A 26,861-nucleotide genomic window follows, 5' to 3' on the forward strand; every position below is an offset into this window, starting at 1 on the left:
CTTGATTCTTATATTTTAGAAAGATGGGAGTTGGCCCTAGTTGGCAGCTCTTTGCATCCGCTAGGGCTTGTTCGTTACTTACTTCTAGGCCCATGGGTGACGTCTGTTTCCTGTGATTGAAACCACAAGAAGAAGTGGTGAGAAGCCACTGGAGGATATGTACTATCAGGCAAACAACAGGCATTGGGCTACCCTCAAAAAGAGCAGTAGTAACTAAGCCCAGTCTTTTTTTTTTTTTTTTTTTTTTTAAGATTTTATTTATTTATTTAGGAGAGACACAGAGAGGCAGAGACATAGGTAGAGGGAGCAGGGAGCCTGATGCAGGTCTCCAGGATCAGGCCTTGGGCTGAAGGTGGTGCTAAACCTCTGAGCCACCCGGGCTGCCCAGCCTCCTCATTTTAATATGAGGAAGCCACTGAGGCTTGGAGGTACTAATTTGCTCAAGGTCATGTAATTAGGTGAGCTAGTTTTTAGACTATTCATTATTCTTTCATTGCTTTGTCACCCTTAATTTTTGTAACTGTGCCCTGCCAGAGTATTGACTTAAGTAGAGTACTACTGGAGAAGAGTAAATACTGGTGGGCATCTTGCATATGGGTATTGGATGATGTTGCTTTGCTTTAAGGTGTTGTGCTATGATTTTTATGCTTTTCTTTTTGAAAAAAATTTTTTTCAAAATAACAGTATCTAAACCCAAAATTTCTAGTTTTCATTTTTAGTTCTCTTAGTATTTGAATATTCTAAATTATTTTGTCTGTGTGCAGATATTTTACAGAGTTGCAACTATCGTTTACAGAAGTTTTCTACTTTTAAAACAATGTATCTTAAACATTTTCTAGCTTTTCTGATCTTTGCAAAGTGCTTTTATTTGAAAATGGAAATATATTTTTTAGTATAAAAGTGAAACACCTATTTATAAGAAACATAGATGTGTTTAAAATTAAGCAATCCCCTACCTTGCTTTCCAGAAATTACATTTATTTTTAAATAGATAAAGCCATAAAGAAAAATACATGATACATGGAAGTCTCTTTGTATCCGAAGTACTTTGGCCTGAAATTTTATGTTTGTGTTAGATCACAGTCCCTCACAAGTAAGTACAATTGCTAGAAGAATCAGAAGTACTTTATTTTAACTCTGGCTTGTATTTCTGGTGATAGAGGAATAATGAGAATTCACCTCATGCTCTCTTGCCCCTCTCCCCTGCAAGATTTTCTCAAAATCAGATCTTATTCTAGATATGAAGGGGTCCAGAAAATGTTTACTGTGGTTTCATAAGATCAAGTTTGTGTAATGTAATTCTTGGATCAGTTAAGCTATTATCAGTAGGCTATGATTATTTCTGGGTATTTAGGAATGATGTGTAGATAGGAAAAAAAGAGGTGTAACCATCATTGGGAATGAAGGATTTGAGAATGGGATTTAAAACAAGGTGGCCTTGGGCACCTGGGTGGCTCAGCCAGTTGAGCGCATCTGCTCAGGTCATGATCCTTGGAGTCCCAGGATTGAGCCTGGCTCCTCGCTCAGCGGGGAGTCTTCTTTTCCCTCTGCCCCTCCCCCTTCTTGTGTTTTTGTGTGTCTCAAAAAAAAATTTTTTTTTTTAAGATTTTACTTATTTATTCATGAGAGACACACAGAGAGGCAGAGACACAGGCAGAAGGAGAAGCAGGCTCCATGCAGGGAGCACAATGTGGGACTCCATCCTGGGTCTCCAGGATCACCCCTGGGCTGAAGGTGGCACCAAACTGCTGAGCCACCCAGGCTGCCCCTCAAATAAATAATATCTTAAAAAAAATAAATAAAACAAGGTGGACTCATACTTGATCCCTGTATGTATAAGTAATATCAGCTGCAGGAACTTCCTGTGTCAGCCAGGCCTTGGGTGTGTCATACATGTGCTCACCCTTGAGGAAGAGTAGATGTCCTGCTACTCACATCACAACATGGGAGGAGAAAACAGTTGCTATGGAGATTGGGAAACAGCATTCCTGAGTCACTGACTCTTTCCAAATGAATGGACAACACCCCCTTTTTAAAGGAGCAATTACAGCCCAGGCAGTAAAGAGAGAGGCCCAGTAAGAAAGTGAGGAAGAAGTATCAGTATTTGGAACTGGAGAAATGTGTTGAAATTTTGGAAAAATAGGTTAACATTATTTATTGTTTTCTACACAGTTCTCACTCCCCTCCCTCCCCCCACCCCATATTTGAAAGTAGGGTATTCCTTTTTTTTTTTTTTTAATTTTTATTTATTTATGTATGATAGTCCCAGAGAGAGAGAGAGGCAGAGACACAGGCAGAGGGAGAAGCAGGCTCCATGCACCGGGAGCCTGATGTGGGATTCAATCCCGGGTCTCCAGGATCGCGCCCTGGGCCAAAGGCAGGCGCTAAACCGCTGCGCCACCCAGGGATCCCGAAAGTAGGGTATTCCTATGAAATCTTTCATAAACCAAAATGACTAAAGCAAAGAAGCACTTACCGTTAATTTGTATGGAAAAATTTTTGAGCATTCCTAAAAATAACCTCTCTCAGGCTTTCTTGGTAACTTAGGCCACATTTTGCTAATGGATGCACAAAATAAATGGAGATAAAACACGGATGCTTACAGACACACTTATTTATTCATTCATTCATTCATTCATTCATCCATTCATTCATGATAGACATAGAGAGAGGCAGAGACACAGGCGGAGGGAGAAGCAGGCTCCATGCCAGGAGCCCAACGTGGTACTCGATCCCGGGACTCCAGGATCGCGACCTGGGCCAAAGGCAGGCACTAAACCGCTGAGCCACCCAAGGATCCCTACAGACACACTTCAAAGCTGTGGTGGCCTGATGCTGAGATGCTGAGTGTAGTCTTGCTCGGGATGTGCGCTGTGTCTCTCATAATCACTTGCTGCAAAACAAGCACTGGATGCTATTTTCGCTTTTCACCTCTTTTTCTAAAAGTGAAGATCTTTCATGGATTTCTTTCAGTTAGCAAAAACAGGTACTAATATAGGTCTTCCAAAAAAGTGAAGTAGCATAATGTGAACTGTTGAAAAGTGGGGAATACTTCTGTGTGTGTTCAGAAGTTTTAGGGATCCCTGGGTGGCGCAGCGGTTTGGCGCCTGCCTTTGGCCCAGGGCGTGATCCTGGAGACCCGGGATCGAATCCCACGTCGGGCTCCCGGTGCATGGAGCTTGCTTCTCCCTCTGCCTATGTCTCTGCCTCTCTCTCTCTCTCTCTGTGTGTGACTATCATAAATAAATAAAAAAAAAAAATTTAAAAAAAAAAAAAACTTTAAAAAAAAAAAAAAAAAAGAAGTTTTATCAGAACCCTAGGATGTTTGAAAGGGAGGAAGTTTTGCTTACTGATCTCTCACCAATGACAGAATATACATATACTTCCTTCCTGACAGCAAAAGAGATGGGTCATGTCTGCCACACCTTGTGACACTTGATAAGAAACTAGGATTTCCAGAATCTGAGCACTTTGTCTGTTGGCAGTCTGTTGTCCCAACCCATGAGTGATTCAAAGTGCAAGGGGCTGGCAGTTAGTTTGGATGGACTTGTAGGGGGAATACAATGTTCCCAGCCTGGTTTCCACCTGCTCTGCTGAGCTGGAATAGTGAAACCTGAGTGGACTTCCCTTCTTTTCTCTAGGCTATCAGCTATCTAGGATGCAGGCTCTTGCCAGTCTCAGACTTTAAAATGAACTAAGTGGTAGACAAAATGTTACCTTCTCCTTTTCCCCAAGAAGCTTGCCTTATTGAACTAATAGAGGATTATTAGAATGCATTTTGGACCTGTCAGAGAATTGACTCTTAATATTAAAAGAAGTTTTTCCTTCATTTTAATCGCAGTTGGGAAATGTGGTTTATTTGAAATGAGACTCTCACCAACTGATTTAGACAGTTGTGTGGATATTAAGTTTGTTGCTTTGCATTTGTAAGTAAATTGGCTCAAATTTATAACTAAATTATTGAAACAGGGAATGATTAGTTACCTAATACCTTTGTAGGACATTTCTTACTTGAGCTTAAGAAGCCCCACTGCTTGGAATCTCTCAGGACTCCCTGGGTGGTATCAGTAAAAAGATACTGGTTCTGGAAGGCAGGAGTAGATTGAATGGACTCTCTTAATTAGGTTTAAAAGAGCTTGGACTTTCCTGTACTGTGTTCGATTTGTTTCTTGTATAAATTCTGACAGGTTAACTGTCCAGTTCTAAATTGAGCTGTGGGGCTGCTGAGGCAGCAAGAAACCAAATGGATGAGTTGCTAAGGTCTTACTCCTTTAGCACCTTTCCCATACTCCTCATGGGGAGCATGAATGAGCCATCTCTGTTTTGGGGGACTGCTAGATAATCTTTAGGTTTCTTTCCTTTAAACCCATTTAACTTAATGGTACTAAGTTAGCTTTATAGTTGATGTTTTTTGATTTCTGGTCATTTTTGTGCTTTTCTTTTTCTCAGTGATACCCTTTTTTAAAAATTTTCTTTTTGGAGGTGGGCGCTCCAGTTTTTGACACCTGTAAGTAGTGATGTCAGAATCTAGTCTGTTTCTTTGTAAATAGTAGATGAGATCCTGACTTAATGCAGTGTCATCCTTGGGCCATTCCTTGAAAATGGAAGGGAAATTTCTTCTCTACATTTGAAGATATACCCGTTATTATCTTCTTTCCAGTTGTAATTGGCTTGTGAATGAGGAGTGGGAACTGAAGAAGGGAGGCTGAAAAGTGTCATAGGTTCCATCATTGTATTATTATCTAACTTTTACAAAGCAATTTGCAAAGCAAAGTGCTTTCCGTCCATTTTATTACTTACTCTTCATACCAGCCCTATGAAATGACACAGTCCTAAAGACTGAAACTGATTGATAAAAAGAAAGTTCACCCTGCCCTTATTGTCTCTTAGTGGAAATGTGACAAATTTTTTAGCCAAATTGGAATGATATTTGTTGGTAATTGAATTCAAGTGCACATGATAACCTTCTGTTGCCTAAGGAACTATCCTTTTTTTTTGTTTTTATTTTTTAATTTTTTTAATTTTTTATTTTTCTAAGGAACAATCCTAATAACTTAATGTCATCACTGTGATAGATAGAATAAAGAGATGAATCAAAGCCAGACCATGCTCTCTGTTCTCTATGGTTCTGAATGACACGTATCTTACCTGATCTTTTCTGGGTAGGTAGTTGAGGATTTGAAAGAAGATTGTTGTTGGCTGTAGTGACACTTTACATCTTACCTGTAGGTAGCCTGTGTCTTAGGGCTTATAGCTTTTCAAAGGAGGTGGAAGACTCTCTAGGTGACATGTGTCCCATAGTTGGATATTTTGCTCAAGGACGGCTCACAATGTGTCATGTGTCATGCATCATGTGAGAACATGCATCATGTTCTCATTTATAGGGAAAGACATCACCCTTCAAGGTGTGGTCTCATGGTTGACTGACTTGTCCATAACAATCACACTGTCACAGACTTTGACTTGAAGTATTTCCTCGGTTTGCCCAACTTGAGTAAAGGAATTAATGAATGAATATACTGTGCTTAGGATGATGTTCTTAAACATCAGTGATGCTGATTTTTAAAATATTTAAAATATTTTTATTTTATTTTTAAAATATTTATTAGGGCAGCCCGGGTGGCTCAGCGGTTCAGTGTCACCTTCAGCCCAGGGCGTGATCCTGGAGACCAGGATTGAGTCCCACGTCAGGCTCCATGCATGGAGCCTGCTTCTCCCTCTGCCTGTGTCTCTGCCTCTCTCTCTCTCTTTTCTCATGAATAAATAAATAAAATCTTTTAAAAAATATTTATTAAATACTGGACTCATCAAAAGAACAAGACATTGCTGCAACTTACAGTCTGGTCCACAGAAGCAGTTTCAATAAACAGTCTGTAAAATATATTGAGAGCCTGGCATTGGTAAATTCTTTAGTTCTTTTTGCAAAATGACTGACTATGGCTTAGTGTATAGTTGATAGATGAGGAATAGCTTTTTGCTCCTGTTGTTTGGAGCACAGTGTCAACTAGTCCATTCTTAAAGTGTGTATTTTATTTTTTATTTTTTAAAAATTTTATTTATTAATGAGAAACACATAGAAGCAGAGACATAGGCAGAGGGAGAAGCAGGCTCCCTGTGGGTAGGCTGATGCAGTACTCAATCCCAGGACCCCAGGATCATGACCTGAGTGGAAGGCAGATGCTCAACCACTGAGCCCCACCAGGCATCCCTTGAAGTGTGTATTTTAAAACAAGTCTTTCTGTAGTATCAACAGCACAGTTACTTTACCGAATGATCTCTTTTAACACTGTGCTTTATGACCTCATAGCTGCCAAGAGGTGTGTATGTCTGCTTTTGCTTTGTTTTTAATAAATAAGGGAACTGAAGCATGAATAATTAAAGTGATTTGCTCAAAATCATACTTGTAGTTTTTTAGGATAAAAAATAAAAAACCAGGACTCACAGTCTTTTTCCTTTAACCAAAGTTCTAGATAAATTTTAGATTTCATCAGTTTGTTTAATGTATTAGTTTCCTACTGCTACATAAGAAACTCAACAGTTTAAAACAAAATGTACTTATTAGCTCACAATTCGTAAGTCAGAAGTCCAGAATGAATATGGTTGCATTCTCATAGTATTGGAGGGCTGAAATCAAAGTATGACAGCTGGCCCAAAGATCTGGACTCACCCAGGGAAAATCTGCATCTAAGCTCATTCTGGGTGTTGACCGAGTTCAGTTCCTTGCAGTTGTAGAACTGAAGTCCCTGTTTCTTGGCTGGCTCTCAGCAACTAGATGCTGCCTGCAGTCCTTGCATTTTACCCCCTCCTGCTCAAGCCAGAAATGACATGTTGAATCCTTGTGTCCCTAACATGTTCCCTCAGACTTAAAGGGCATGTGTGATTGGCTCAGGCCTGTGCTGATTATTTCCCTTTCTTAAAAGTCATTTGTGCCAAATAATATAACTTAATCACAGGAGTGATATCCTTTCATAAAGTCCTGGTAATTATACAGGGTGCATATGTCAGGCTAGGAATCTCAGAAGACATCTTAGAATTTTATCTACCACTCTGAACATGTCCCTTACACTAGACAGCCCTTGAACAAGAGTGAATGTCAGAAGAGGGAGAGGTATGAATTGACTATCCTGAGGCAGTGAATTGCTTTGTGATTAAAGGTATTATAAGAAAACCTGTAGTTCCCAGGGATCCTTGGCCTCTTAGAATCTTCACACAGTGGGGTCCAAAGTGCATTCAGCTGTGGTGTTCTGGTGGTAGTCATTTAGCCAAGAGCTTAGATATGTCTGTTACTGGCCTAACCAAAATTTTTGTAAAAGATGGTGGAGGAAGAGTAGTGGAGGAATAGGCAAAAGAAATAGGCAAAGGAGATTATAAATTTGCAGTTATAAAATAAGTCATGGGGATAAAAAGTACAATATGGGGAATATAGTCAGTAATACTGTAGTATTTTGGTAAGCGTTTCATAACATGTAGTTGTTGAGTCACTGTACTATACACCTAAAACTAATACTGTATATTAGCTATACTTCAATTACAAATTTTAAAAGATTAGATAAGTTAGCCTGAACAGGGTATTTTAGAAAGTACTGAGATCTAGGCTTGCAATTGTAGGTTTATATTACCTGTGTATAAGCCACATAGTTCATAGAATTATCGTCCATGATTAACTGTTCTTGTGAAGCACAGTGGTAGGAATTGGAAACACTTTTTGCTATGTAATGTACTCTCTTCAAAGTAAAGTTCAATCATATTCTCTTTTTAGATCCTTGCTCACCTCTCTGCTACTAAGGATACTACCTAATTACTTTTTGTTTGGCTACATGAACACCTTGTGCCAAGAGACTATCCTTAATTGTTTGAGAATTCTGTCCCCTTTTTCCGATGAGTGGGGAAAATTAAAGATTCAGGGAATTGGGTATAGTCTCTGGAATGATTTTCCTATATTCTTGAGTTTAAAAAGTTTCCAGTTCTGTGGTTAGGCAAACAAACAGAAGGAACCTCTGCCTAGAAGAGAAGACTGCCATGTTTAGTCCCTTCACTCACTTTTAAAAGATCTATTTATTTAATGTTTTTAGAAAGAAAGCACATGTGGGCATGGAGGGGAGGGGCAGAATGAGAGGGAGAGAAAATCCAAGTAGACTACTCACTGAACATGGAGCCCAATGTGGGGCTCATTACCAAATTACCAAGAAGAATCCAAGAGTTGGACACTCAACTGACTGTGCCATCCAGGTGCTCCAGTATCTACTCACTTTTTAAAAGCTGAAGTGTTAAAAGATAGAACCATCACCACAACAAATCCAGTATGGAAGAGAAATCTTACAGTTCATTTGCATTTATTATGATAACAATTGATCAGGGTATGTTTCATACTCAATAAGTCATCTGATTAGTTTGGCCTCACAGGGCATATCTTGGGGTCTTTTGACCTTTTTTTTAAAAAAAAAAATTTTGTTTTATTTATTTATGATAGTCACAGAGAGAAAGAGAGAGGGAGAGGGGCAGAGACACAGGCAGAGGGAGAAGCAGGCTCCATGCACTGGGAGCCCGACGTGGGACTCGATCCCGGGTCTCCAGGATCGCGCCCTGGGCCAAAGGCAGGCGCCAAACCGCAGCGCCACCCAGGGATCCCGACCTTTTTGTTTTGGGTTTCTTAAGCCAAACTATAAAGTGTCTAGGAAGTTTCTTATTTCCTGTAGATGTTAACCAAAAGATTTATCTTACCACATATTACATTAGGATGTGGTGAGTGAATCAGAGTCTTGAGTTATTCTCTGGAAGCGGGGAGTGAGGGGACAGCTTTTAATTTTTATGTTGATTGATGGTCTTTTTTTTTTTTAAGATTTTTATTTATTTATTCATAGAGACACAGAGAGAGAGGCAGAGACACAGGCAGAGGGAGAAGCAGGCTCCATGCAGAGAGCCTGATGTGGGACTCGATCCAGGGTCTCCAGGATCATGCCCTGGGCTGCAGGTGGCGCCAAAGTGCTGCGCCACCGGGACTACCTGATTGATGGTCTTAATGGAGAACAGTACCCAGCCAAATATGTTTATTTTATCTTTGAAATATATTTATGTTTGGTAATGTTATCTTTTTTAAGATTTATTATTTATTTTAGAGAGGAAGCGGGATAGGGGCAGAGAGAGAGGGAGAAACTCAAGCAGACTACTCACTGAGTACAGAGCCAGACTCAGGGTTTGATCTCAAACCCAAGGTCAGAACTGAGCCAAAACCAAGAGTTGGATGCTTAAATGACTGCACCATCCAGTCACCCCATTTGATGCTGTTACCTTTGATGCAGTGCATATTTGAGCAATTTGTGTTGATTTAAATAAGATTTGATAACATGGAGCATCTTTTGGAGAAGATGAAGGTCATTTTAATAAATGCAATTTGGTTGATCTCTTTTCTGACACCAGCTAATGGCCTTTAGAAACTTATTTACTCATCTAATTCTATTGAATAAATTCCTATTAAAAAAAAGATTTTATTTATTTCTTCATGAGAGAGACAGAGAGAAGGCTGAGACATAGGAAGAGGGAGGAGAAGCAGGCTCCATGCAGAGAGCCTGATGTGGGACTCAGTCTCGGGACTCTGGGATCACACCTTGAGCCAAAGGCAGTCACTCAACTCTGAGCCCCCCAGGCAACCCCTATTAAATAAATTCCTGTAGAATAAAAAATTTTTTACTCCTTTTTTTTTTAAAGATTTTATTTATTCATGAGAGAGAGAGAGAGAGGCAGAGACACAGGCAGAGGGAGAAGCAGGCTCCATGCATGGAGCCTGATGTGGGACTCAGTCCTGGGTCTCCAGGATCATGCCCTAGACTGAAGGCAGCACTAAAGTGCTGAGCCACTGGGGCTGCCCTTTTTAACTCCTTTTAATTTTATTTACTTAAGTAATCTCTACACCCAACTTGGGGCTCGAATTCACAACCCTGAGATCAAGAGTTACATCCTTTGACTGAATCAGCTAGGTGCCCCTTTTTTACTCTTTTTAAAAAGAAAATATTTTATGCTGTAAACCAAATTTAACTGAGTAAATTTGAAGATCATATTGGCTTTATTCAACCATTCTTGAATTGGGCAGCATCCTATCTGGCAAATCAGGAGGTCTGAGGAGCTGTACAAAATGGAAGGCTTTTATAGGAAGAAGGTGGTGGAAAAGCAAGTGTTTAACAAATAATAGATTGTTTCAGGCAAGGTCACCTTGGGGTATGATGCATATTATCTCACTAGTGCTGATCACATAATTCTAAATTAATTGGTTAAAGGTTACATTCTTGGATGAGGTTGAAATCGCAGTTAGGTTAGATATCAAGCCTTAGCTTGCTGATCTGGGATTTAGCACAAGTGACTCCATTTTGGGTCCCCCCCCCTTTTTTTTCCTTAAAGCTTCTTGTCAATAATTGTTTGCATATATAAATGAAATACTATTTTAAAAATCAAGTAATAAGTAAAAATCTATATGTGTAAATGACAGTATTGCCACTCTTAGATGGAAGCTCCCAGGAGAAGATACAGAGACTGACTTTAGATTCTCTGAGTGTTTACAAGGGCTTTTTCTGAGGGTATCTGGGCCAAGCCTGGGAAACAGAGCTCATCATACTTGTGCACCTGGCAAAGCTGCAGTGATGATCAAATATTAGACATCCAACAAGAATATGGTCAGAGGAGTACACTGCTTTGTATTTTCTTTTTCTAAGCTTATTGTGACCAATCTTAGTTCTTCTGGATAAGTCAAAGTAGAAAAACTGTAGGGTGGAATGAGTGTCCTTGCAGTCTGGGCAGTAGAGTAAGGAAGGAAGGGAAGAAATTATTAACCTATGGTACCAATAAGCCAAAAAACTGGGTCAGGTTCACCAGGTATTGTCAGTTTAAAAGCCCAGAACAAAAGTGAATGATGGTGATGACAGTCTTGGAGGGTTAGGCTCAGGTCTCATAGTCCTAGGTTTATTTTATTTTATTTTATTTATTTTATTTATTTATTTATTTATTTTATATTTTATTTTATTTATTTTATTTAATTTATTTTTTAATAATAAATTTATTTTTTATTGGTGTTCAATTTGCCAACATACAGAATAACACCCAGTGCTCATCCCGTCAAGTGCCCCCCTCAGTGCCCGTCACCCATTCACCCCCATCCCCCGCCCTTCTCCCTTTCCATCACCCCTAGTTCGTTTCCCAGAGTTAGGAGTCTTCATGTTCTATGTTCTGTCTCCCTTTCTAATATTTCCTATCCATTTCTTCTCCCTTCCCTTCTATTCCCTTTCACTATTATTTATATTCCCCAAATGAATGAGACCATATAATGTTTGTCCTTCTCCAATTGACTTATTTCACTCAGCATGATACCCTCCAGTTCCATCCACGTCGAAGCAAATGGTGGGTATTTGTCATTTCTAATGGCTGAGTAATATTCCATTGTATACATAAACCACATCGGCCACAGTAACTTCTTGCAAGATACATCCACGAAGGCAAAAGAAACAAAAGCAAAAATGAACTATTGGGACTTCATCAAGATAAGAAGCTTTTGCACAGCAAAGGATACAGTCAACAAAACTAAAAGACAACCTACAGAATGGGAGAAGATATTTGCAAATGATGTATCAGATAAAGGGCTACTTTCCAAGATCTATAAAGAACTTATTAAACTCAACAGCAAAGAAACAATCCAATCATGAAATGGGCAAAAGACATGAACAGAAATCTCACAAAGGAAGACATAGACATGGCCAACATGCACATGAGAAAATGCTCTGCATCACTTGCCATCAGGGAAATACAAATCAAAACCACAATGAGATACCACCTCACACCAGTGAGAATGGGGGAAATTAACAAGGCAGGAAACCACAAATGTTGGAGAGGATGCAGAGAAAAGGGAACCCTTTTGCACTGTTGGTGGGAATGTGAACTGGTGCAGCCACTCTGGAAAACTGTGTGGAGGTTCCTCAAAGAGTCATAGTCCTCTTTAAATTGTGCTCTCCGGCAGAGAACAGTTGTCTGGAATCTTTGCCCTAGAGATTTCCTTTACCTCTTTTATGGTTTAAGTCTCCTGTTGCCCTTGTTTCAAGTCCTTTACATCCTTGGTTTGGTCCCTCATTTTGGTGGAGCATATCCTACAATAGCTTTCTGAGATGCCTGGTGATAAATTTTTTGAAAGCTTATTTCTGAAAATGTCTATTCTGAACCCAATATTTGATTGATTTGTTGAGTATAGAATTCTAGATTTGAAATTACTTTTCTTGGGATCCCTGGGTGGCACAGCGGTTTGGCGCCTGCCTTTGGCCCAGGGCGCCATCCTGGAGACCCGGGATCGAATCCCACATCGGGCTCCCGGGGCATGGAGCCTGCTTCTCCCTCTGCCTATGTCTCTGCCTCTGCCTCTCTCTCTCTCTCTCTCTCTCTCTCTCTCTGTGACTATCATAAATAAATAAAAAATTTTTAAAAAAATTGAAATTACTTTTCTTCATATTTTTAAAGGCCTTATTCCATTATCATCTAGCTTTTGGTATATTGTTAAAAAAACCCAAATCTGTTCTTATTACTTTGCATATGACCATTTTTTTCTCCCTTCTCTTGGATCTTTAGAATATTCTTTGTATTCATTGTATTGAAATTTTGCCTTTGTGGTCTATGTTTATCCTTTGTGCTGGAGATTTATCCTTTGGTACTGGGAAATATTCTTGAATTTTTTTCATTGGTAACTTGCTCCCCTGTTATCTCCTATTGTGTATTGAGCCTTCCAAACTGATCTTATCTTTGCTTATCTTTTCTCTCTTATTTTTCCATCTCTGAGGTTTTGCTCTGCTTTTTGGGAGATTTCCTCAATTTTAATCTAGCCCTTCTATTGAGCTTTCTTTTGAGTTTCTGTTCTCATATTTTCTACTTCTGTGGGTTCTTTTTCTTCTGAATGTTTCTTTTTAAAGTGGCATTATGTTCTCCTTTCTGGAATTAGTGATTTTGAAAATCTTTTTGCATAGTCTGATAAGTTGTCTTTTGTGTTTTTTCTATGTCGTATATTAGTGGCTTTTCTCAAATGTCTGATAACCTGGCTTGTCTGCTAATGTTTAAGAATGAGGGACTGACAGAGGTGCCTGCATGGCTCAGTTGGTTAAGCGTTTGGCTCTTGATCTCAGGGTCACAAGTTCAAGCCCTGTGTTGGATGCCATGCTGGGCATGGAGCCTACTTTAAAAAAAAGAAAAATGAGGGACTAACAAACTGATTGGAAACTCTTGATGCACAGGTTAAGATTGTTAACTGTGCAGTTTACTATAGAACAGACCTGTACAATAGAGATATGAGTCCCATATGCAATCTATGATTTTTCTGGCAGCCACAGAAAAAGGCAAAAAGAAACATGTGAAGTTAATTTAAATAATATTAATTAGGTAATCAGCATATAAAAAGATTTCAGTATGTAATAAATATAAAAGTATTAATGTTTTTTTTTTTAAAGATTTTATTTATTTATTCATGAGAGACCCAGAGAGAGGCAGAGACATAGGCAGAAGAAGAAGCAGGCTCCATGCAGGGAGCCTGATGTGGGACTCGATCCCAGGACACCGTGATTATGCACTGAGCTGAAGGCAGATGCTCAATCACTGAGCCACCCAGGTGTCCCAAAGTATTAATGTTTTATATTCTGCTTTTTTTAATGTTTTATTTATTTATTTGGCAGAGAGAGAGAACAAGCAGGAGGAGTGGCAGAGTGAGGGAAAAGCAGGCTTCCCATGAACAGGGAGCTGGATGCGGGACTTGGTCCCAGGACGATCCGAGGATACTGGGATCATGACCTTAGCCGAAGGCAGTCATTTAACTGACTGAGCTACTTAGGTGCCCTTATATATTCTGTTTTTCATATTAAGTTGTTGTACGCCTGTGTATATTTTACATTTACAGCACATTTCAATTTATATGCTAAGTTTTCATAAATAGTTGAGGCACATTTAAAAAAATTATTTATTCATTTATTATTTATTCATTTATTTATTTATTTATTTATTTATTTATTTATTTATTTATTTATTTATTTATTTATTTATTTATTTTAAAGAGAGTGTGAGTGCATAGGGGTGTGGGGATTGGGTGGGGAGTTGAGGAGGGGCAGAGGAGGAGAGAGAAGGACAAGCCAACTGGACCCTGAGCACGGAGCCCTGTATGGTGCTTGATCTTATAACCCTGAGATCATGACCTGAGCCAGAACCAAGAGTTGGATGCTTACCTGACTGGGCCACTCAGGTGCCCCAAGTTGAAGTATATTTAGACTTCATAAAATTTTCAGGTGAAAAGAGATTCACATACCCAGGATATTCCAAAGATACTTAATTTTAACAATAATATATTAGTTTTTCAATTTAAATTTATTTAAAATGAAATACAATTTAAAATTCTTCCCTCAGGCATACTAGCAACATTAAAAGTGCTCAATTAATACGTGTGGCTGGTAGCTTCCATATTGTACTGCAGAATTCCCAAGGTGATCTACTTGGGCGGTGTCAGGAGTTTTAGGTCATTTTTCATTTCCCCTGAGAAGTCTTCTAATTTTCTGCCTCAGGGCTAATGGCCACTCAGGCTGCTGGGGTTTTCAGAAACTATATGGGAAAGGTGCTAGGTGTCTCAGTATCTATTATGCCTAGATTTAGGTATAAGATTCCTACCCACAATTGTGCCTGGCATCTCCCAGTTCAGAGACCCTGTAAGAATAAACTTGCAGACTTCTGCTGGAGTAAGGGAGGGTACTGTCTCACTTGTATGGGCCAGGAGGACAGCTGGGGGAATTGGGATTGGAAGGATCTACAGACCAAACTGCTTCTTAAACAGCTTCCAACCAATCTGCTTATTTTTAGGCTCCCCCTCCTTCCAGGCTCCAGGTACCTCATGTTGCTAATTCTTCAGCCTTTTGAGGATGGTTAAATATAATTACAATTGCTTATTGTCTTTTCCTACTTCTGGTTTAGGACTCAGCTTTCTTAGGTCTTTTATTTTTATTTGTTTTTATTTTTTAAAGATTTTATTTATCTATTCATAGAGACAGAGAGAGAGAGAGAGGCGCAGAGACACAGGCAGAGGGAGAACAGGCTCCATGCAGGGAGCCCAACGTGGGACTCGATCCAGGGTCTCCAGGATCACGCCCTGGGCTGCAGGCGGCACTAAACTGCTGTGCCACGGGGGCTGCCCTCTTAGGTCTTTTAGGTTTATCTCTAGTCTATTTTTTCCCCAGCTTCAAAATTTGGTTGCAATTGTGCTTTTCTTGCTCTTCCCAACCTTGTAGGCTCTTTCCTTCCATCATTGTTTTCTTTTCAAGAAATCTTTTTCTGTAGATTTAGAAGGGTTTCAAGAGGGGAAAAAATTAGGTGCTTTGTTCAGTCTCCTGTCCTTTATCTAGTAGTTCCTATTAATCTGTGTTTGTGAGCAGATTTTGATATTTTAAAAAGATTTTATTTGGTATCTATGTTTCTTTTAATATCTTTATTTGTAGTTAAAAATTTTAGTAAGACTCTGTAGGACGGACAGGAAGATGAAGTATTTCGTGCCAACAGGTTAGGAGAGTAAGGGTTTGGTTTGGGGAATTGACTGCAGGAGAATGGTGAGAATAAAACCATTAAGAGGGGATCCCTGGTTGGCTCAGCGGTTTGGTGCCTGCCTTTGGCCCAGGGCGTGATCCTGGAGTCCCGGGATCGAGTCCCACGTCGGGCTCCCGGCATGGAGCCTGCTTCTCCCTCCTCCTGTGTCTCTGCCTCTCTCTTTCTCTGTTTATCATAAATAAATAAATAAATCTTAAAAAAACCAAACAAACCATTAAGAGACAGGTGGGGCAATTAGAGAACTTAAAGATAAAAACTTGGACATCGAGGTGTAGTGTAAAGCACAAATACATCTCTAGTAGCGTTTATCTTCCTGGACCCCACTAGTTTTAGTCATTTATACTTTTTATGATCTGGGAATTTTTTGTTCTGTATCTCAGAGAAACCACAGCACAACTAATGATATAATTAAAACACTGAGTAAAGCTTACTGTTTGCAAGCATAGTGTACAGAGGATCTGTAAAGAAAACATAATAGTGAGTAAACAATACACCGTCAATACACTGTAGTAACAGGTTACATTTCAGTAATTGAATTGAGTTTGCTGTTGGGGTGTTCTGTTGGGTTCTGAAACAGAATTTTGACTAAAGGAGGATTCACTTTGCTGGTAGTTGCTTCCCTCTGTTGGACATTTTGGGGAAGTGCAACTTTGATCCTGCATGCATCATTTTTGCTGTCCTTAAACGGAGTGCTAATTGGGATACTTTTTTTTTTTTTAAACACAGTTTTTTAAAAAGAATTTATTTATATATTCCTGAAAGACACAGAAGGAGATACATAGAGGGAGAAACAGGCTCCTAACAGGAGCCCGGTGTGGGACTTGTGGGACTCGATCCCTGGACCGGGATCTGCCCTGAGCCAAAGGCAGACACTCAACCACAGAGCCACCCAGGCGTCCCTGGGGTACTTTTTTTAAAGTAATTAAATCTGTTTCTAATAATGCACCAAGAGAAGCAAGGGAATGTGGTATCTTCTTCTTGTGAAAAGTATATTCACTTTTGTTTCTAAAGGCAAGAGTTAGTCGGTATTAAATGGAAACAAGGCAGAAGAATTTGGGGAATGCAAAGATTTTAGGCTTTGGCATCTGGAGCCTAGAGTTCATACCCAGCCTTTTCCTGATCATGTGACCTCAGTGATTTATTCTACCTGTCTAGGCTTCAGTTTTCTTCATTGAAACAATGAATAGGTTTGAGAGCTTCTTCAGGACTTGGTATTTTAGGAAAGCAGCCCCAGACTGTGGTATCTGTCCATAGGAAATATAATGACTAAGTCTCAGGCTCTGTCCTGAAAGAACTTAGTCTGGAAGAGGATAGAAGAGTCACAGTCAAGAACAACTGTAATCCACAACTAGGGCTATGAGACAGGCAAGTACCTATTATTGTGGAAACATAAGGAGAAGAAGCACTTCTCCAATTAGAGTTGGTATCATCATGCAGGGCCTGTTGGAGTTAGCCTTGAAAGCACAGTCTCGCTTGAGGGAAGGAGCAGCCTAGGGAAAGTCTGGGGTGGCATGATCTGTTTTTGGACCTGCAACTGATTCAGGATGCCCAGAAGATAGAGTTTGAGGTAGAGGATTTGTGAGGGATGAATCAAGGGAAAGAAGCCAGGAATGTCCTAGACCACACTAGAGAATTTGGATTTTTAACCTGAGGGCAATAGGGAGCCATTAAAAGATTTTAAATGAGAAAATAACTGTGGACAGTGTGGCATTTTAGAAAGATTACTCTTGGATATGGTATGGAGAATGGATTTAGTGTGGGGTCGACAGGACTGGAGGCATCGAGATCAGTTAGGAAGCTGTTGCAGTTAAGTCAAGCGGAGATAATCATTATTAAGCATAAGCTTATGTAGTGGTAGTAGATATGAAATGGACAGAAATGAAAGTCTGTAGGCAGAAGGAACCTTGGTTCTTTGTTTCCTTTTCTTTAACTTAGCCTGCAGCTGTGAGCAATCTATCTGGCACTGATTCATTAGCCTCAACTTCTGTTCCTATGTTACATCCATCCCAGAAATGTTAGGGTTGTTGCTTGATTCTGAATGAACATTTTGAGTTTGGAGGACAAGCTTCTGGAAGCAGTTGCTTTCAGTGCAAATAAGCTTGACCTTGGTAGCGGTTAAATTGTATGTACTCATCCTTTTTGTAGCCTGTATCCCCTAAGGGGTTGTGACAAAAGGACCGTTAGTCCCCTTCAGTGTTACTGTCTGCCTCACTATCCTTCTCCCTGCATTCCCCAGTGAGTAGCACACACAAAGTAGCTTTAAATTCTGTTGATGCTGAGCAAGGTTCTTACAGCTTTAGGTATCTGATTAGCCCTTAGTCGGTGGAAGCTTGGCCTCCTCCAGACCATGGAGGGGGGAGTTAAGATTTATAGTTCACACCAAATGTAACCGAACTCTGACATGGGGAATGTGAACATAATGGTAGAGAGTTTTCTTGTCCATAAAAAGGTTAGTTAAAGTAGCTTTGTGGCAGGGTCAGAGCTAGTTTTTCATTAGTTGAGGAAGTTAGTCAAGAGGTATTTACTGTATATAATCTTGTAAAACATTAGCAGAAAGAAATATGACTTAAAATTAAGTATTAGGACAGAGGATTCCTACTTACCATCCCTGCTCATTTTCTTTTTAAGTACAGCATGTATACAGAAGAGAACATAGAACTATGAAACCAAACACCCATGTAGCCATCATCCATGTCAAGAAATAGAATTGTGAGTCCTTCAGAAGCCCCTCTGTCACCTTCTGCAGTCACAACACGGTTTTGACATTTGTGATAATCATTCCGCTTATAATTTTATATCCTAAATAATATAGTTGATATATAAATGAAATAACACATTTATTTTATTTTAAAGATTTTATTTATTTATTCATGGGAGACAGAGAGAGAGAGAGAGAGAGAGAGAGAGGCAGAGACAGGCAGAGGGAGAAGCAGGCTCCATACAGGGAGCCGGACGTGGGACTCGATCCCGGGTCTCCAGGATCACGCCCTGGGCGGAAGTCAGTGCTAAACCACTGAGCCACCTGGGCTGCCCAGAAATAACACATTTAGTTTTAATGCTCTTGGAGTAGCTGTAAGTCCATTTAATTTCTCTGTGTAATTAATTGTTACCCACTGTATGGTACCAGGTTATCTATTCTATTCTTGATGACTCTTTGGATTGTTTTTTGTTTTAGATATTAGAGTATTGCTGCAAACATTCTTGTTTATATATACATCCTGGTACATACATGCAAGTTTCTGCAGGGTAGATTTATAGAAATTGATGTGTTGAGTTGTGTATATATATGTATTTAACTTTACTAGATAACGTCATGCTATCTTCCAAAGTGGCCATTGCACTTTACATTACCACTGATAGCGTATGAGAGCTCCTGCTGGTCTACAACCAGAGAGACCTGAAAATGTTTGCCAGTCCTGAGAGTGTGAAGCGATATCTCATTGTGGTTTTAGTTAGATTTTCCTTGTTTACTAATGAAGTTGAACATGTTTCATAGGCATATTGGTCATCAGATTTAGAGTCTTTGCAGTTCTCTACTTGTTTTGCCCACTAAAGAGTCATATGTTAGTGACCTTAAAACTCCTTCATGCCCCTTGCACAAGAGAATGTGCTAAGGAATAGTTTGCTGAAATCTTCTTCTAGCTTGTAGAAAGTAGCTTAGATCCTTTCAACTTACTCTTTTTTCGCCCCAACCCATCAGGTGTTTGGGAGGTTCCCTGGAATTTCACTGATCTATCTTTTCTTCCTTCTCCCTCCTTTTTTCCTGTTTCCTAGACTCTGAAGCGGCTCATGGCAGATGAGGTAAGGAAATTTTAAGTATGTGCATGTTCTAGCAAATTTCCTTCACTGTGATACTATTTGTCATAACTTTAACTTTCTGTAACTCGAAATGGTGATATTGGTTCTATTCTCAGAACCTCCCAAAGCTTTTCCCTAACTCTTTGCTCTGTGTTTGGCCCATTGCATGCATTCCCCTGGGATATTCATTGGCTTCCAAGGGTAGGCATGTTCTTTAAACTCATAACTGACTTGCAGTCTGAATACTACTTCTATCACTTAAAGTCCCACAGTGCTTGAAGATACTGTCATTTTCAAACAGGTAGAGCTAACAAGCTGCAGCTTATTGGTGGCTCTTTGGTTTGAGCATCGGTACTTGAGGTTTGGGGAATGGTTCATGAATCTTTGGTTAGCACAGAGGTGGCATATATACCTCTGAAGTACACTGTATTCTTTGCAGAAGGGATTTTGAAGACTGTATATTGAACTTTTGCTGCCTGCATAACAGGGGTTTTAGAGTATACAGAAGGAAGAAAAAGTAATGGTTCCTGGTTTTAAGGCATTTGTTTATTCTGCATAACTTACATCTACTAAATTCTCTGGTCATACTCAACCTCTGGAAGGGAGGGATCCTCTGAGGGAAAGAAATGGCATTTTATTCAGATAATTCTATACATGAGGTGTTTTCAGTTCTGTATTGCTGGAAGACTTAGAAATGGCAAGAGAGCTCAAGAACAAAGTTTTCTCTTTGTAGAGAGGTTTCAAATCCTAATACTTCAGTCCTCTTATCTTTGGATGAAGATGAGAGTACAGTCAGTGTACTAAATTACATGAGAGATTTCTTGTTTTTATGTCGGAAGACTTGAAGTGCCCACAAACCAGAGGAACCATGCACAAATAAGAAGTTCGAAAATTGGCTACTTCATGTGTGGTTTGTTGTGCAAATGAAAATGGATCGCTGCTAATACTTTTTTCTCTTTCTCAGCTGGAGAGATTTACCAGCATGAGAATTAAGAAGGAGAAGGAAAAGCCCAATTCTGCTCATAGAAATTCCTCTGCATCATATGGGGATGACCCCACAGCACAGTCATTGCAAGACGTTTCAGATGAGCAAGTTCTAGTACTCTTTGAACAGATGCTGGTAAGTTTCCCCACCTCAAAATATTCCTTTTTTTTTTTTCTGAAAATGCATTTGTGGGCGTGGTGGGCACTCTTTTGGGCATGATCCCCCTTAATTGGCTCTTAATTATGAAGAATTTCAGGCTTAACAGAGAACTTAATAGTCCTATTAACAAAGTGGCTAAATATACACCCACCTGTCCATAGCAAATTTCTAGCAAATTTCCTTCACTGTGATACTTACCATTTGTCATAACTTTGACTTTCTGTAACTCGAAATGGTGACATTGGTTCTCAGAACCTTCCAAAGCAATCGATGAGTTAGGCTTGGAAATACCTGATCAGTGACCACTTTGTTAATGTCCTTCTGCACAGCAGTATGTTAGTTACAAAGACATAAAGTGAGTGGACTAACTCATGTGGTAGTGTGGAGACCACCTTTGGGTTAGCCAGGGTAGATAAAGTTTTAGAGCATTAGCCATGAATTTTATACAAAAAGAGACTGAGGAATGGAAAGGCACTTCTATTTAGTGGTGAATCTGAAAAGAAAATTCTGATGCTATAATTCCTAGAAGATCTTTGAAGATTGTGGCCAAAGTCAGTTGAGTAATAAAGTACTCATTGTGGCTTTCCTGTCCTCAGTGAGGGACATTGAGTGAGCAGGACCCTCAGTGAATGTGCTGTAGTGCTAAGTCTTGTAAAGTTTGGAGTACATGGTTCCAAAGCTTCATAAGACCTGTATGTTGCCAGAATAGTTTCAGATGCAGAGACTAGCAGCAGGCCTAACTTAATTAAAAGCATGGGATTTTTTTTTTTTTAAGATTTTATTTACTCATGAGAGTAAATACACACAAACAGAGAGAGGCAGAGACACAGGCAGAGTGAGAAACAGGCTCCATGCAGGAAGCCTGACCTGGGACTCCATCCCAGATCCCCAGGATCACGCCCTGGGCTAAAGGTGGCGCTAAACCGCTGAGCCACCCAGGCTGCCCTGGGATAAGAATTCTTAACGCTGGGCCTGGTATGTAGTAAACACTAAGCCAGTACTATTATTTTTTTTTTTTTTCACTACAGCTTTCAGTTTTTCTCTCAGTCCAAGTACTGTAAGAACTAAGACCATCCCTTGGACTTGGATTGCAAATGTATGTGTCTTTAGGGCCAGGGAGGCAGCAGGAATAAGGCCAGATAGCAGATGAAAAGAAGAGGAGACTGTGGCCAAATGCAGAAGAACTTTGGGCCTTTCTGTTAGGAAGGCCAACTGTGATTCAGTGCCAATAGCTTTTGTAGCACTCCAGTTGGAAATGCTAGCCCAATAGTGTCAGATATTTTTATTTTTCTAAAGAAGCCAGAAGTCTTTAATTCTTGAAAACCAGTAATTCTTTAATAGAATTGCCTATCATGGCCAGCATTCAGATTTCACCAGTTGGGTCATTTTTTTTTTTTTTTTTTCCAGTTGGGTCATTTTTAAAAAACTGTTCATTCAAATCACAATTCCAGATAAGGTCTCTTGTACTAATGTCCTTTTTAAGTTTTATTTCATCAGAGTTTTTCATCCCTTTTTTTTTTTTAAAGATTTTATTTATTTATTCATGAGAAACACAGAGAGAGAGGGAGGCAGGGACAGGCAGAGGGAGAAGCAGGCTCAATGCAGGGAGCCTGATGTAGGACACGATCTGGGGAATCCAGCATCATCCAGAAGAGATTTCTAAGATCATCCCAAGTACAGGATGTTTGGGTGGCTCAGCGGTTGAATGCCTTTTGTACAAGGCGTGATCCCGGTCCCGGGATAGAGTTCCGCATCAGTCTCCTTGCAAGGAGCCTACTTCTCCCTCTGCCTGTGTCTCTGCCTCTCTCTCTCTCTCTCTCTCTCTCTCTCTGTGTGTCTCATGAAAAAAAATAAATAAAAATCTTAAAAAAAAAAAAGACCATCCCAAGTACAAAAAACATTCTATGTGCTTTTCTTTCAATAATAAAAAATAAATTTTTCATCTATCATCTTAATATTTAAGAAAAACATTAGATGTCTAAAAGTGTCTGTAAGAATTTATGCTAAAATGTTAACCATTAGCATTTATCCCTGAGGAATTTTCATTATCTGCAATATGTAATAGATTAAATCTCAAGGGATCAGGAACACTTACTTATTCAGTAAGCATTTGACATGTTTAACTCTTTACTAAGTATACTAAATATTAAACACTGAAAACTTATAAGGACTTTGATACAATTTTGTTTTTTCTTTTTTCTTTTTTTTCTCTACTAGCTGGATATGAATCTGAATGAGGAGAAACAGCAACCTTTGAGGGAGAAGGACATTATCATCAAGAGGGAGATGGTGTCCCAATATTTGCACACCTCTAAGGCTGTGAGTCCTGGGGCAGGTACCCATGACATGGGAGACTCTGCCCTTATCTTGGACCTGTTTGTTTTACCAATTTTATAAAACATTTTATGCCTTCATCACTCTTACTTTATTCTGTCACACAAGCCTACTCATGTTTTACTCTCATTCGAGTTAGCGTCATTGACATACTTTTTGCCTGATGTAGTCTTCATGAAGTGCATATGGGGAATGGGATGGAAAATTCTCAGTTCCATAGAGTTTGGTGTTATGTATGATGTGTGTCTTCCTTGATATTCAGAAGGTAATGACTAATGCTAGTCCAGTTTATGACTGGGTCCAGTGTTGACTAATTTCTCCATATGCTCGCATCTAGGGCATGAGCCAGAAGGAGAGCTCTAGGTCTGCCATGATGTACATTCAGGAGTTGAGGTCAGGCTTGCGGGATATGCCTCTGCTCACCTGCCTGGAGTCCCTTCGTGTCTCCCTCAACAACAACCCCGTCAGGTAAGGATTCTGAGGTGGTAACAAGAGTAAGAACCCAAGGTTAAGGTTTACTGATGAGGATTGAAGATCAGAGGAGTCAGGGCATATGAGAGTTCTGGATTTGGGAGGAAAGACTGTCAGGGTAGAATTTGTTTGGGTGAATAATTGCTGATTGATTTGATTTGATATTGCATTGTCTCTTTTAATTCCTTATAGCTGGGTGCAAACATTTGGTGCTGAGGGCCTGGCCTCTTTATTGGACATCCTTAAACGACTCCATGATGAGAAAGAGGAAAGTGCTGGGTGAGGACTTTGAACTTTTGACATCTTCCCGGTGAAGGGTAGTGGGGGACTTGACTGCTCTAAGGGAGAAAGTGGCACTAAAATGAGAAGTTGTGGACCAGAATATGCTTTTAGTTGAGAACAGGGTTTGTCTTTGAGAAAACTAGAGGATGACTGATGATTATAGACACAGGAAAGAGAAGAGGAACACAGTGCATAGCACAGGTTGTGGACCACATAACACTGTGGGTCTTGCAGCAAAGGTTCTTACCCGATGTGGAAGTGGGCTCGGAGTTCATTCAGAGCTCACCTGGGACCTGTTCTTGGGGACTAACTAACTAACTTACTTTCTTTCTTACTTTCTTTCTTTTTAAGATTTTATTTATTCATGAGAGACAGAGAGAGACAGAGACATAGGCAGAGGGAGAAGCAGGCTCCCTATAGGAAGCCCGATGCAGGACTTGATCCCAGGACCCTAGGATCACACCCTGAGCCAAAGGCAGACTCTCAACCACTGAGCCACCCAGGCATCCCTTTCTGACAGCCTTTAGGGTTGGAATACTTCTCAGGATATCTTGGACTGTCTTAGGCTACATTGAAGTCAGCCTGACCCACAGTGACTTCTCTCTTTCTTGAGATCTTTCCAAAACAAAACACAAGGCCTATACTTCCTGAATGAACAGGCTTAAAACCTTTGACGTAGTGAAGCAAGCAATAATAGATAGGATGTTATCCTGATTAGATTTAGCACTTAGAAAGAAGTCTAGGGAGTTAAACAGAAGATTTTAATGTTGTACTAAATTCTGTGATTACGAGAAGATTAACCAAAGATCTGATGGTGGCAATCCCTCTTCAACCACCTGTTTTTGCCAGTGCTTCAAGACAAATTGCTGTGTGCTAGAATTTACTCAGCTACTAGTTGGGGATGTTCTAAAGACCTGTGTTGTAAAATAGAAAAGTCAAATGGGAGAGGTGTATACAATAAAGGGAACTCACTGATTATGTCTTCTACATACAGAAGCTACGACAGCCGTAACAAGCATGAGATAATCCGTTGCTTGAAAGCGTTTATGAATAATAAGGTGAGATTTTTCCCATTCTCATTCCAACCTGCATCATGAACCCTATTTTTTCTTCTCTATTGGCAAACTCCAAAAGGGCCTGGGGTTATGAGCTTTAAGACTTCTAGCTTTCCCTTTTAGTATTAGGACTTTTTGATTGCCACATAGGTATGTCTCTATGGACCATTTTTCCCAGTTTTGATGTCTGTTTCAGAACATAGGCTCATTGTCCTTCCTTTTTTTTATACTTTATTTTGCTAATGCTTGTGAATTTCCTGATCTGTATTTATTGATTTTGGAAGGTTTATTTTATTCTCTGCTTATTTGTTTGTTTTCCATACTGTTCCTACTTTATTTTTTATTTTTTTTCTGTTCCTACTTTAGAATCAACCTACCAACCTTCCTTCTTCACTCCTTTCTTTCTTCCTGGCTTCCTTTCTTGCTTTCTTGCATGCTTTCTTTCTTCCTTTCTTTTCTTATTTGAACTCAAGGCTCTCACCGTTGTTTGTTCCAGAATGCAGATCTATCTTCCTCATTGTTTAATTTTGTTACAGTTAACTTATTTCATTGGATGTGAGGGGACATTTAAAAGAAATAAAAGAATCAAAGATTTTTATTCTTAAAGACCTATAATTGTGTTGTATCGAATGTAAAATTGTGTTGTATCTATGCTCTTATCTATTTAGCTGTGGAAGAGGTCTGCCTCTGTATTAGTTTGCTGTGGCTGCTATAACAAAGTACTACACATTGTGTATTCAACAACAGAAATTTATTGTTTCATAGTTCTTGGAGGCCCTAAATCTAAGATCAGGGTGTTGTTAGGATTGAGTCCTTCCAAGGGCTGTGAGGGAGACTATGGTCCATGCCTCTCTCCTGGCTTCTGGTAGCTTGTTTGCAGTCTCTGGCATTCCGTGGCTTTTTGATACCTCATCCCAATGTCTGCCTTCATGTTCACAAGGTATTCTTGTGTGCGTGTTCTGTGTCAACATGTTTCCATGTTATAGGGACAACAGTCATATTGGATTAAGGGTCCATCCTACTCTAGTAAGACCTTGTTGTAACTTAAGCAATTGAATCTACCAACGACCCTATTTCCAAATGAGGTAATATTCTAAGGTATTGGGGGTTAGGACTTCAACATAAGAATTTAGAGCGGAGGGATCCCTGGGTGGCGCAGTGGTTTGGCGCCTGCCTTTGGCCCAGGGCGCGATCCTGGAGACCCAGGATCGAATCCCACATCGGGCTCCCGGTGCATGGAGCCTGCTTCTCCCTCTGCCTGTGTCTCTGCCTCTCTCTCTCTCGCTCTGTGACTATCATAAATAAATTTAAAAAAAAATTAAAAAAAAAAAAAAGAATTTAGAGCGGAACACCATTCAGACCATAACAGTTCCTAAGTTTGTCCCTGGTTATATGCTGTCATCATTAAGCCTCCCTTCTCTGTTCTTGTCTTACCAGTTTGGAATTAAGACCATGCTGGAAGCAGAAGAAGGAATCCTGCTGCTGGTCAGAGCCATGGATCCTGCTGTTCCCAACATGATGATTGATGCAGCTAAGCTGCTTTCTGCTCTTTGTATCTTACCGCAGCCAGAGGACATGTATGTGACTGGGTTATAGCTCTTCTACATTCTCTTTTTTACCATCTTCCCTAGTCTAGAGGAAAATTGAGTTGCTTGGGTATCCACTTTGTCTTGAATACTAGGTAAGACGAAGGCATGAACACTGTGAATCGTAATGTTTAAGAAGGACCATGAGGTGTTTAGTGCTGTCCTTAGTGTACTTCTGGTTATCAGAGGGGTAATCTGTAGGGCATCTCCTAGAGCTCCATTAACGTCTATGTTACCTAGAACTGGGGTTGCTTTTACTTTGCTTTTCTTAAATTCAGAAGTAATACAACTTTATTTTTTTAACTCAAACAATATAGAAACATATAAAATAAAATTTAACAGCCTCATCCCTTCTGTAAATACTGTTTCTGCAGAGGTAACCAGTGTTAATGGCTTGGTATAGTCTCGTAGATTTTTTTACTAGTACAGACAAATTGTACTTCTGGCTTCTAAGATATTTTCTGCCACTCCTGAAGATGGTATCTTAGAACTAAGGAAAGATGGCTTATACCTATAAAACAAATCACATGCATAGGATAGATTTTTATTGTTGTGGAGCAGTTTGGTTTAATAAAAACTGAATCGTATCATTTGTTT

The 26,861-nt window shown here is 39.7% G+C and overlaps 1 protein-coding gene across 3 annotated transcripts in view; it reads left to right on the plus strand.

Annotated features, from left to right (window-relative positions):
- The window catches only part of DIAPH1 (diaphanous related formin 1), a 95,362-nt gene that overhangs the window by 11,047 nt on the left and 57,454 nt on the right, over window positions 1-26,861 (plus strand). For 2 of the 3 annotated variants that reach the window (XM_055331801.1, XM_055331803.1), the window contains exons 2-8: window positions 19,369-19,395; window positions 20,357-20,512; window positions 22,754-22,855; window positions 23,208-23,338; window positions 23,534-23,620; window positions 24,618-24,681; window positions 26,116-26,255. In XM_055331801.1, the coding sequence (XP_055187776.1) occupies window positions 19,369-19,395; window positions 20,357-20,512; window positions 22,754-22,855; window positions 23,208-23,338; window positions 23,534-23,620; window positions 24,618-24,681; window positions 26,116-26,255 (707 nt within the window). The remainder of the gene's footprint in view (window positions 1-19,368; window positions 19,396-20,356; window positions 20,513-22,753; window positions 22,856-23,207; window positions 23,339-23,533; window positions 23,621-24,617; window positions 24,682-26,115; window positions 26,256-26,861) is intronic. The other variant, XM_055331802.1, reaches the window with a different exon arrangement.

The sequence above is a fragment of the Nyctereutes procyonoides genome, unplaced genomic scaffold (assembly GCF_905146905.1).
Source record: "Nyctereutes procyonoides isolate TBG_1078 unplaced genomic scaffold, NYPRO_anot_genome, whole genome shotgun sequence".
NCBI classification, from domain to species: Eukaryota; Metazoa; Chordata; class Mammalia; order Carnivora; family Canidae; genus Nyctereutes; species Nyctereutes procyonoides.